The 13,678-nt window shown below is 35.6% G+C and overlaps 1 protein-coding gene across 2 annotated transcripts in view; it reads left to right on the forward strand.

Annotated features, from left to right (window-relative positions):
• Nucleotides 1-3,564: 3,564 nt before the first annotated feature.
• The window catches only part of rxfp1 (relaxin family peptide receptor 1), a 78,318-nt gene continuing 68,204 nt past the window's right edge, over nucleotides 3,565-13,678 (forward strand). For both annotated transcript variants that reach the window (XM_055179029.2, XM_055179030.2), the window contains exons 1-2: nucleotides 3,565-3,806; nucleotides 5,615-5,764. In XM_055179029.2, the coding sequence (XP_055035004.1) occupies nucleotides 3,764-3,806; nucleotides 5,615-5,764 (193 nt within the window). In that variant the 5' untranslated portion in view covers nucleotides 3,565-3,763. The remainder of the gene's footprint in view (nucleotides 3,807-5,614; nucleotides 5,765-13,678) is intronic.

A 13,678-nucleotide genomic window follows, 5' to 3' on the forward strand; every position in this document is an offset into this window, starting at 1 on the left:
CTTTTTCTCCATAGGTTGCAGAGGATACCAAACGATAATACTTTCATCCCATAAGTAGAAATCATAAGAAATATCTTTAACTTTGAGACAGTAAGTAGTATATTTTTAGCATTTTAATCTTAAGCTTTGAAGATAACATTAGATTTGCTCGGCTTAATTTCTCTCAAATTCAGCATTTCTCAAACTTTGATCACAGAAGCTCCGCACAATAATCCAACATGTTATGGTTTCCTCTTGAAATTCCAGAGTTGGCAAATCTGGGTTTTGTGTGATGTCATCAGGTGAGGAGATGCCGTTTCATTTTAGCCGAACCAACGGTCTTTCACTTGGAACCAAACGCAATGGAATTGCAAAACACAGAAGACTTCAGAGCGCTCTTAAATCTTTTTAATGAAAGAAACATCTGGATGAATATGAACCGAGCTGCGCTGCCGTGTGTCTCATGTTTCTGTCTAATGAGATTCTCGTTTGCTTCATTCCCCTGAGAAGTTTGAAGTGCTGTAAACTCAGAATTGTCTATAAGTCATGCATGTGTATGTGTGTGAGTGTGTGTGCATGCATGTGTGTATGTGTTTTTGTGCGTGTGTGTGTGCATGCAAGTGTATGTGTGTGCTAACTGAATCCTAACTGAATGGGTTAAATGCAGAAGTCACATTCCAAGTTAGGGTTAACAAACAATGGCCATTATGTCACTTTCAGGTGAAAACTTTAAACACTTTTAACAGCCTTACGTTTATTAAATTGAACCATTTGAAATTCAATTTTAAAGATGAAAATTGTCAGACTTTTTTATGGTGAGGCACTGCTGTTGAAAGTAATCAGATTTTCACTACTCCACATCAAAAATCGAAATGACTGAGAACGTGAAAGTTATACCAGGCACACATTTAAATGATTTTATGTGTTCTGTTAACAAAATTGACGATTCATTTTTGCAGCCCAGATGAATCAATTAGCTATCTAATGCGCTGGACAAAAGCTCCTAAATCCATTTACTTGTGCCAAAAGGAATGAAGCCTGCTATACACTTTAATTTTATTAAAAACTTACATGTACCTAAAATACTTTTTTTTGCAAATTATACGTAACACAAGGACAAAGGAAAAACAACCGTGATGTTAAGATTTGACTAATGATTATTTATTAAAAAACGACTGACCTGTACACTGTATATGTCTTGCACTAACTAATTGTTTGAATAGTTGGCCTCTGCAGCATTTACTCGAGTCAAGAGGAAATCTACATTCGACACAGTGTTGTTAACACCGGATCAAACGTCTAGTGATGAAAACGTGCTATCAGATGAAAGGGCTAAAATGACTACACATGAATGACAGCAACTTAAAGAGCTGGTTTAGTCCACCAAGTAACAGAAACTTAAAAAGTATACCAAATGTTTTGGATATAGCAGTCTTAACCAGACCTTACAGTAGCACATCATTCCCAACAATACACAATATCTGCAAACCTCTTTTCTCTGGTCATACACACATTACAATCACACAAAAATCTAAGCAATATACTATAAACCTTCACTATGAGCTGTCCTTTGCATCCAAACAAATGCCTTTACTGTCATCTCTGTTTAATATTTAGTATATAATTGAATATTTATTACATAGGTTTCCTGGTTATTTGATGCAAGCTGCATGTGGGAAGGAGTCATCAGAAATGAGATCGCGTTAACATTCAAAATCGTTTCTTTGAGACAGCAATGAAATTACATGGAGATCAAATAAGGACTTTTGCTTAAGTCTACTGCTTCTCGGAGATTTCATCTGCAGAGCTGAGAAATAATGAAATAATTGATGAGTTATGTTAACCTTCATCCAAAGAGTCACTGCATTGCTTGAGATACGTCAGTTGCTGTGATTTAGAAACATCATGTGTGAGAATGAATAGGATTAACTAAGATTTTACCATATTTTGTATTATTTTACATTATGTCTACTGTTTATGTTGTGGAAGTATGAATCTCCTGTAATTTCTGCTGAATTCTGAATTAAAGAAATTACAGTATTCTCAATTACAGAAATAGCAGTAATGTATAAACCGTCTTGTTTTGAAGTGTACATCCCCAGTCTTCATAGTGTTAGAAACATGGTGAAGTTGTCCTTTGTAAATCAGGTGTTTCACCTTCACGTCGCCTTATTGTGACAACATTTGGAAACCTTTTCTCTACAGTGAAGCTTGTTTTCATTTTACAAGATGATTGACTGTAATGAAGGTTTTGAGAACAATTTAATCTGTGTCACCTTGCTGTTACCTTTACATCTAAAGGCTTTTACAATCACTGTGCGTTTCTCACTAAATGATGTTTTATAAACAATGTTCAGGAGGAGCATGATCAGATAATTAACTAATTCTGAACAGGAGCAACTCATTAGGTAATCAGCCTAAACAGCCAACCTCGGTTCTGAGATCGTTTTTCCGACATACCTCCATCATCCCACTCTAATCTGTTTCAATTCCACTTTAGAGATGGCGGATTTCTCCGGGTTCGGGCCATACCCCGAATTCGGATCTGGAGCCCTCCCCCAGGACAGCGTGCCAAAATATGCTTACTTCTGCAATCAGATTAGATGTAGGGCAAACTTGTGAAACTGCCTTCGCTCGCTGTAATAACTTAAATAAACTTGCCTTAAGGATGCAGAATCATTTAATACTGAAACATGTTATGACTCTAAAGCAGGCTTTTGAAATCCGAACAGGGCTATTTTCATTCTGCAGGCATGCATGATGAATGTACGAGGTTGGTCGTTCTTGCACATCATTGAAAACTTTCTAAACTCAAATAAAAGAAGAATAAGTGTAAAACAGCTGAAAGTGCTGAATTGTCTCTAGATTACTTTTGTTGATTTATTAATATTTTCGAAATGTATAAATAAATAAAATGTAGAATGTTGTAGTGAGTATCATACAGTACATTATCACATGGTAAAGCTGAACATTTTTTATTATTCTAACTTATACCACGGGTCTGTTGAATGCTTGAATTCTGATTGGTTGAGAAATGGTGTTGGTTATTTTGCTATAACCACACACCTGACGTGTCAAATGTCTTAAAATAATGTTTATAGTAATTAGGGTAATAAAAAGAGTAAACATTGACCCTGGTTCTTTGAATATACCAGTTTGAGTATTATTTAGGAAATATACATCTCTGTATTTATGCCAAGCTTTAGAATATTTTATTGAGGAAATTCACTGAGTGTGGCAAGGAGAAAATATTGTTGTGAGTGGACTTGAAGTCAAAAAGGTTGAGATCCACTGTAGCTAATTCCCCATTAAGCACATTTACTGTAAATATCCTGATACCATAAAGATTCATTAGACTTTGACTCTGCAGCAAAACTTGACGCGCTTTGAACTAAAGCGACAATTCACACCATTACAAGTCTGCATTGTCGGCAAATGATACTTTTCAAACAAAGAACAGTTAAAGCAGCAGCCCTCCATACACGTGTTCATCTCAAAGAGCTGTGTGGTCGATGTAGTCTCCTCCTCCAGGTGTTTAGTTATGTGTGCGACCTATCACTGCGCCTGTCTGAACAGCTGTGCGCTTTGAAATCCGTCTGCGCACTGGAGAGCACTGACGCCGCGTCGCGATGAGCTCACACTCCTAACAAGTCAAGGTGCCATCGAAACTGTCCGATTCCTGGAACTCGTACAACTTTTTTTCTCAAAACAAGAAATTATCTGCGTTATCAGAAAGAGCAAAGAGCTTTGGATTTTTCCTTTTACATTCTGAATCGCAGTTGCCATGCGCGTTCACATCGCCAGCATCCTGATGTGCGGAGTGTCGGGTGAGTTATTTTACATCATCACAGTTTTCATTATGACTCTGCTGTCAGAATTTAGTGTTTCCCATTTTTTATAACAGGGGATAAAAAGGGCACTTACAGATTTGCTGCCGGCTTTTTTTTGCTTTATTTGGATCTTTAAAACACAATCATGTCGACTCACAAACACCCCGCACATCTGTTAACGACATTCAGTTTGTGTGCTTTTATTATATTATTAACATGTCTAAGTAGCCCACTGTAATGTAAAATTGGTCTGACGGAGTCGCTGGTGTAGTTGCTTCGACACGCAGCGCAGACGCGCTTTCGGCGACCCGAGTTTTATCCATCACTTTCATACAATACCGTCCATCAATTAAACACAACATGCTCCAAAAGGTAACTTTATATTACGACCCGCAATGTAGGCTACCGTGTAATTAAATCGAATTTACAGCGTACCTATTTGTAACAACAGAGTACCTTTATAGTGGTATAAGGGAACAAAATGGTAAGTTTGGGGTAATAAGGGGGTAAGAAAATATGGAAAATTATAGATTATATATACTTTCAGTATTTTATAACTACAGGGTACCTATTGTAATATTGTATGACTTATGCAGGTCTATGGGGAAATTATGTATTGATTTTTATGATTTATTGTGAATGTTTCATATTCGCTACTTACCTGATGAAAGTATATTGTAAACAGTCGATGTCTATGAGCAGCACATTGCTTTTATTTTAATACCTTAATACCTTAGATAATTTACCTGGTAACTACTAAATACATATACAGATCAAAGAGGTACAAGTTGCTATTATTTTTGTTGTACTTGCCTTAAAACACAGATAATCAAATTAAAGCAACTGCACTTTTGCTATTATAATACAATACTCAATAAAAGTGATGTGCTGTTATATTTTATTTGCCGATGTGGCTCATAGACATCGATTGTATACAATACACTTTTATCAGGTAAGTAGCGAATATGAAAAAAAATATATCAATAGACCACATTACCCGTCATACATTCCACGTAATATTACTATAGATACCCTGTAGTTACAAATGTTACTTTTGTCGCACTTACAAATAGTAAAGTCCAAAACATGCACCACTGACTGTATTTGTAGCAAGACATGTTTATTTTATTAGGCTACTTATCTGTTGAATAATTTGTATCTGTTTCACGGATCAAAATTTCCCCCCAAAAATAATAGAATCAAAGTCCATTAAATCAAATTCTCATGTAGCAGTTCCTTATATGGATGAATTGATTGTTTTTTAACTGACTCATTGAGGGATGAATTTAAAGAATGGGTTAATGATGACAAGTACTTTGCACACTACAGTCGCAGGCTACTGATATAAATAAAAGAAATCCAAAATAACTTGCTAGATTCTTAAATTCTGCAAATCTTATTTTTTTTCTACCTGTCATAATATTATCTGCATACAGATATTATCCCCAACAGAATCTGGACCTTCTTTTGATAGACCCGCTCCACACATACGCAACCCAGGAAAAGATGTCGTTTAGTAGACACGCACCTTACTGCTGACTGTCTACAAGTGAGTTTTGGTAGTCAGCCAGACTCCCTTTTTTCAAAGGGGTTTTACTCCGCCTTTAATGTTTTGAAAGCACTATGCAGTGAAAAGAAGAAGTGCTCTACTATTTGTGTTTATCATTAACTTACATTTTACTACATTATAGACCAATAATGAATGCAGTGGTAAAAGAAATAAACAACATAGCTGGAGAAACATCTGGATAAGATGCAATGCAAACCTTTATAAAGATTTTCTCCTGTCTTTTTCTCTTCTGTAGTGGTGGTGACTGTGTTTAATGTATCAGAGGAGCGGGTGCACTGTTCACTGGGTTATTTTCCCTGTGGTAACCTCAGTATCTGCCTTCCTCAGCTGCTACACTGTAACGGTGTGGATGACTGTGAAAATAAAGCAGACGAGGAGAATTGTGGTTAGTTCAACTTTCATTCTGCTTTTTAACAGCATCTTTACTTGCTTTTGACATTTTAGTGTTATGACATGGCTTGCTGAAATACTTGATTTTGTTTGGTCATTTGTGGCATTAAACTGTAAATATTTCTGAAAACTATTCATAGAAATTTTAATGACATTAACCGCATGCTCTCGGCGCGTATTATACACTCATCAAATACATTCACTTTAAAACTGAAATACCGCTTTGTTGACAGAATCTGTTAAACACCACAACATTGTTTTAGCAAAGCCCTATTACTGTAAGTGCATAAAAAAAGAATTAACCCTCATAAGCCCCTATTTTCCTGTATACGTTAGAGTTCCTTGGGGGTAAAAATGATCCTAGAAAATAAACGAGTGATTACAAAAAAGATATACATTTTTAATGATACAAATAATTTATCTTTTTTTGTTTACTTCCAATCTATACATTAATACTGTGTTTTGGGAGATATGAAGTGTTTTTGTACCTCTTGTTTACCACTCAATTCCTCAACTACACCATTAGCTTGCCTGTAAAATATACATTTTTTATGAAAAATTCACATAAATTATGATCTAAATTTAATTTAAATTGTTTTAAGATATTGATCTAGATGTTATGTGTTGAATTGGACCATTTGGTGTTTAGAAAAAACAGTTTTATGGTTACAGTTTAAATAAATCACTTCGACCAGCAGAGGCCCATTGACACCCATTCATTTCACTGAATGTGGCCAACTGCTCAACATCACCACTTTAATATTGGACAGAACATGTGCTGGGTTAAAAATTTACCCAATTCTGTGTTATTTTAACCCAACTGCTGGGTTATTATACACCATGGATGCAGAACAACAACCCAACATTGGGTCATTTTTAACCCAGCATGTGTTCTGTCCAATATTTTCCCATTATGGGTCAAAAACAATCCAGACATTTTTAGAGTGTGTGTAAGTTTTACTGTGTCTTTGTCTGCGAGTCTGTGTTTGTGTGTGTTTGTGCATGTGTGTGTGTATGTGTGTGCATTTTTTTGCATTTCCCATTCATTTTAATTGAGGTCATTTTGGTAAATTTTTTACACATCTTTAGAACGACCGAATCAAGCCCAGTGTTTTATATGAATCTTGACAGATAATCTGGAAAAGTCACAAAATCTTATTCTATTGAGCTGAAGGGAACCATGTTTTTAAACTAAAGAAAAGTAGCTTGGGGGTAAGAGTGACCCCAAGGGACTTATTAGGGTTAAATTAATAACATCAGGGATTTTTTACCAGTTTATTTGGAGCCTTTAACTTAATTTAACTTAAAAGGACAGTGAAGAGTGACTAAAGACTTTTTAAAGTGGAGATTTTTGTATGTACTTAGAGGGTTTTGCCTCAAAAGTTTGTCAAGTGTGTTAACTACAAATAAAGTGAGATTTGTGAAAAAAAAGTTCTGTTTATACCAAAGTGCTGTACAATAGCATCAAGCATCAACACCCATAAACATATGTGACCAATCAAGGAAAGTAGGGACACAAGTCGGATCTGGGGCATTTTGAGTTATTCACAGATTCTGAAAGTGTAGTATCCAAGCTAATGATGTGTAACACATGGAAATAGCATCTACTGATAAAACTGTATAGGCAACTTTTATGTACACTAAATAAAAAATAAGATAAACTCTCTTATACTGTAAATATGCGCATGTTTTTTCTAATGAAAGAGTGCATAATCCTACCATTGTAATTCTAAAATAAGGAAACAACACACAGATAGCTATTAATGTTTATTTATTAAATATTTCAAACAAGCATACAATGCTTGAAATAAAAACGTCTTATTAAAAAGTAATTTGTTTTAATGTAAAAAGAAAGTTTCCCAAACATGTAGAAAATAAAGATCTTTTAATAATAGTTTTTTTGTAAACAAAATAAAATGTGCTGTTGTTTTTATAACTGTGTGCACGAGACACTTTGTTTACAGTCTGGGGAGATGCACAATGTAAGTTTAAAACTTTGCAAACATGTCTGAGGATAACTGGTAAGCCACATCACTGGAGTCATGTGACTTCACACGGTTCACAACAGAACCGGAAGAGAAGACAATGCTGAATAAAGTTGTAATTTTTGCTATTTTTGGACCAAACTGTGTATTTTCAATGCTTCAACACATTCTAACCGATCCACTCATGTCACATGGACTGCTTTGACGCTAGAATCTCTGGAAAAACAAGCCGATTTCAACCGCAAAATGTTAGCTTTTTAATATACAGAAACTGCTATCTCAAACATGGAAAGGCTTCTTCGTGATCTCAACTAACAGATTCTGCAAAAAACGAAAATCACAAATTTTGAAAAAAAAACTTTCTTTCTGAATGGCTTTGTTCTCTCTTGCCGGATATCCAAGTCTCTTTCTGTTCCCGTTCTCAACTTTTGTTTACTTAATTTGTTTGTTTGGGTATTCCCTGACTTTACTAACTTAATAATACTCAATCAAATTAAATGAGTGTAAAGCTTCGCTATTATTCACACTCAGATGGACAAATTGTTGGCATATATCTTTCATTGTCTCATTCATTTTGTTTTTAAAGAAAATCTAAATTGATCTAAATTGATCTAAATTGATCTTATTGGCTTATTTGCAACCTACTGTACCTATGAACATAAACGTTTAGAAATGTTGTGTAACTCCATGAAGGTTAATAGAACAAAGAAATGATGGACATTTTTACAACCATTTCATTGTGTGATTAAAAAGTCAAGTTTGAATCATTGTGACAGCCTATATCATATAAAACTAAATACCAACTAAAGCCATACAAAAACCATAGTGTCTTTAGTTTTACAATGTTATGATGGCAGTCTCTGTATCAGATTATTACATGTCAGACAACACATTGCTTCTTGACCAATAAACGCTTATCGTCTTTAGTGGCGTGTGTGATGTCATTGAGAAGACTGAACTAGCAAACAAAAAAGGTAAAAATAATCAATATATATATATTTTGATGATTTGCTACCCTAATGCCAATTCCTACACTCATCGGGTTGCTAAAATGCCCTCACTAACATTCTCCAGCCTCTACCACTTAACTTCACAAACCTTTCATTGACTGCATAATTCTATCTATAAAGTAGTCTCTCTTTTGTCTTGCCATGCTTATGAAAGTAAAACAATGGCATACGTTTTGAGGTGGTGAGGTGGACTAACAGCAAATGGAGATTATGCTCTTCCTGCTGTTCCTGGATGTGAAATGTTGAAATCTAAACCATCAAATTTTTGGACGTGAAATTAAATGGACAGAAAATTGCCTGGTAAATATTTTAGGTTGTATTTTTAAACAGAAAGAATATTTTGGAAATGAAATCTGAAAGGTGACTATGGACCACTGAATGTTTAATACGGAAAATGTGTTTGAAATGTTCTGAAGTAAAATATTCACAGCTTAAACATAAAACCATGTTGATTTCCAGCCCTTAAAAATGCAAGTCCTAAAAACACAATGCATTAAAATGAAAGCACAGGTAATATAATGCATTTTTTTTCAAGTAGCCTAGTACAATTCAATTATTTAAAAAAACGTATTTCATTGTTTTTCTTCCATACATGCTGTTTACAAAAGAAAAATGCACAAAATATATACACTACCCAAATACCTACAAATAAGAATAGGGTCACCTCAAAAAATACCAGCCAGCTGCAAGGTTTAATGTGCTAAGCAACAAACTAGATTTGTTTACACAGATGAATCCTTTAACATTCTCAAAGCTTTGTGTTAAGAGAAAACTAATGAAGAACCAGTTAAGTTTTTTGGATCGTCCTGCTAACCAATAACAAAAAATAATACTTGCCACTGATTTATTTGTCCACAAGAGATAATGCCAGTCATCCTTTGAGAAGATGGTAATTCTCATTGATCCTGCTGTAAGTATTTGTTCAGACCATAAGTTATAATGGACCTCGAGGTGATGTACTGCACTGTGTCGGTGCTTTTGATAATGTTGTTGATGTCAGAAACAATGCATGAGCAACCATTTGGCAGCCGTCTCACAGCATCTGTCACCACAACTGTATTAAGCTCTTGAGCATCAACGTTTGTCGCCTTTAGCACTGAGCACCGTGTTTAACCTTTATCTAACGTGTTCTTGCTGCTGTTGTACGACTGCAAACATGGGTGAGATTAAAAGGTCCTGTGTCAGCACCAGACTGCGAAAGGTCAGAGCGGATGAAAATGTCACAGTACATATAATATCTTCAGACATTAACTTAGCCCCGTGTGTTAAGCCAAGCAGAACAAGACAGACATGAGCTCTGAGATCCTATTGAAGCCTCTAATGTTATTTCAAATTGACATTCTGAGCGTATGAGATTCCACTTCCGCCTTCTTTGTTATCACATTCGAATGATGAAAGCCATTTCAGGGCCAGAAAGGTCTTGTTGGATATGAAAAATCTGGCATCTTGAAGAGAAAGCTCAGAACCTGCATGGAGATTTATAAATCCTTTTCCTTTCTGTTCATCTGTAAGTTAGAGATGCGCACGAAAAGCCGGATGACCTAAACGATAAGATGTAGTTGAGCTCTTTCCTAGAAGAAGAAGAACAAGTGGCTTTGGATTTTGTAGATAATGAAGTTTTGGATAAACAATTGAAACTCTATATTAAATTTGGCAGGAGATGTGGGCCCACCCTCAGTCAATCTCATTCTTTCTGTCTTATCCCCTCTCGTGTGGATGAAAGGCATGAATGAATCATGGTCACAATTTTCCCCGGGGTGATGCCACAAAGAAAAGCATTTGTCATTTTTGCCATGAAAGCTTTGAACCTCAAGAGGTTTTGTCAGATTGCAAAATCCGAGTCCTTCAGAAGACAGGGTCTGTCTGTGGGCTCATATACATTTCGTCATTGGTAATGGCACCTACCTTTGATTTATCATAGAACGCTGCACCGTAGACAAACCATTATGGTTTTTTAAAATCATCATCTGTTTTCTTGATCTTAAAACTATGATGTTCTTGTTTTTTTCCATTGCAAAACCACCAGCATCAATCCTGTGGCTGCAAATGTTGACTTCTGTGGTTTCTCGTGTTCTAGAAAACTCCACTAACATTTGTCAATTGTTTAACAACATGCTTATTTTGGAAATTAGCTATTTTGAGGTTTAGGGTTAAAAATGGGATTGTCTGCACTTTTGCTACTAGTTTCTGAACTGTCATATACTGCTTTTAATGCAACTAAGTATGATTTATCTACCTCAAATTTTTTTAATCATTTAGCACACCAAAATGGATTGGGTTGTGCCACACTCTCCCCTACACTCTTAGAACGAATGGGTTAAAAACAACACACACTAAATGCATTGTCCCAGAATCCACCCGTCTCTGTGTTATTATTGAAACAACACATTTTGTGTTACTTTTAAAACAAAATCAACACAAAATGACACACACATAAAACACAAAGCTGTGTAAAAAATTAACACATCCTTTCTAAGAGTGTATCCCTAACCTATACTATAAGAACTATACACATAAATGTGCTTGAGTGTTCAGTGGGTTATAAATATTATAAATAATTATCACATTGGTGTCGGAAGTTAAAAAAATGTGGGTGGGTCAAAACATTTACTGGAGTAGATGTCATTTTCTTGTGTTCTGGTGCCTTTTAATTAAACAAAACACACAAAATGGAGTTGAATTGATATGGCGTCTAAATGAATCAAGCGGAATGGATTTGAGGAAGCAGCAGCGGGAAAGTCAAGGCTGTAGCTAAAACGGAACTGAGTTTAATTTATAAGGATCTTCCTCTAGTGGAACGGATTTGACTGACGGCGCTCTGACAGGTGTACAAACATATGAGTTAAATTAGAGAAAATGTTAGTGGTCCAATATTAATGGATCTTAAAAAGTGGGTGGCAAGGGCCGACACACCTGCTGCTCTGCCATTATAAAAATATGCTACCTAAAATTGTCTATCAAAGACTGTATTTAAGATGTAAAGGGAAGTTTTCACGTTTAGTTTGTATATTAGGTTGAATAAAATTATTTAAAAGATATTTAAGTGAATAAGTACCAGTGCTGAGTATAATGAAATTCAACAGAAACTAAATCTTGATCAGCTTAAAGTCCCTCTAAAGTCGGATATTAAATGTGTTCTGAGTTTGTCACGCCACAGAAAACAATCCAACCAAATTTGAATGATGGAAAAATGACAAGTAAATAAAATAAGTTATCAAAATCTTAGAAAAATATAAATTCTCTCATCCAATCATGGCGCTGAAACCACGCCCACTTGCAGGATGGCTGCCGTCTTTCACCAACTTTTTGAATAGTGATAGGATTAACAGCGTTATTAAACAGTGTTAATAGCAACATTGCGTAATGAGTAATCAAATAAATGACTGTTTCCCTGATATAACACCGTTACCATTACTGACAATAAAATGCTGCGCTTTACTATAATTGATCTCACTGAAGCGATTTTCACCCGAGTATGTTCATTCTTAGCCAGACCTGCAATGTTTTTTCTTGTGTGTTTGTATGTGTTGGGGGGTGAGATAACCACATAACTGGTGATGATCGGCTTAATTTCCATTGTTAGACAACCAGAGGCAGAGTTCACACACAAGCACATGCAGTCTTGCCAACTTGGCGACTTTGTCAAAAAACTTTCTAGACCCCATTTAGTGACTTGTTCCAAAAAAAGTGACTAGGACAAATCTAGCCATCTTATCTGGTGTGGTTGGAGACTTTTGGAGACTGAAGTGAAAGCACGTATCGTTCTCTCTTCTCAAAGAGCAGCGGCTGCTGCTGCTGTTGGCCCCATCCCCATATTTAAGGCACTCACAGGCAGCCCAATCCTCGCGCCACAGTCCCTACAAGTCGAACACACCGGTGACAGAGCGATGGCAAGTACAGCGAGCTCAAAGGTAGTGGTCACCAACATTTGAAGTAAAATAAGCACTACTTTTCCATTGTTAAGGTGAAAGGCAAGAATGTTTATGTAACGTGCAACTTATGCCCAGGAAGAAAGAGTCTCTCCATGTCTTTGGCAAATAAAGCATTTCACATCATCACATGCTGACACAAAATTAGTGGGTTCTCTCTAGTGTCCATTTTATTAATTTAAAAGGTTTAATATTGATGGCATCCAAGTTATTTGAAATATTTAAATGCAAACATTAAAGTAACGCAATAGTTACTTTCCCTGGTAATTAGCTACTCATAATAATGTAATGCAACTACTAACTCATTTACAAATTCACAATTTGGAAGAAGTAACTATAACCAATTACTTACAATAACATTCATGGGCAGTGCCCTTTAGAAATATGAATCTACTTGAACTCTATAAATCTCTATATAGCAAACCTAAATTCTTAACTCATAACTAATAATGTGTCTAACATTATTGAACAAATATTTCTAGACTATTTTAAGTCGTAAAGTCAGTATAAATATATTTATATAAATGTATATATTTACAGTAATTGAGCACACGGCTACTGTATATAACAATCGAGCTATAGCTGAGCAGGTCAGAGATTTTTCCCAAAGTAAATTTGTGGTAGATAATTGGAAATGCAGTAAGCCCTAACTGAGAGCCATATGGGCAGATTTGAGTTTGCCCTTCAGTTTTTATGCTACGTGAACATAGTTCTGGGCAGTGCTATATTATTCTGCATCAGCAAAGTGCATATCAGTCTGCATGACACCGCCAGTACCGCAAACTCATCGCGAGTCGTGCAAATCAACTGAGTGTTACAGTGTTGGGTTTTTATTACAGAACTCATTTGAAAGATTCATGAGAAAATGGACATCAAACAACTTGGACCTGAAAGCAGACAAGTTAGATTGTTCAATAAGACATTTTCCAGGTCATGGGATGAGAATAAGCTTTGGCTGTCTGGTTCTGCTCAGAGTCATATAAAT

This window comes from Misgurnus anguillicaudatus, chromosome 16 (assembly GCF_027580225.2).
Source record: "Misgurnus anguillicaudatus chromosome 16, ASM2758022v2, whole genome shotgun sequence".
Lineage (NCBI taxonomy): Eukaryota > Metazoa > Chordata > Actinopteri > Cypriniformes > Cobitidae > Misgurnus > Misgurnus anguillicaudatus.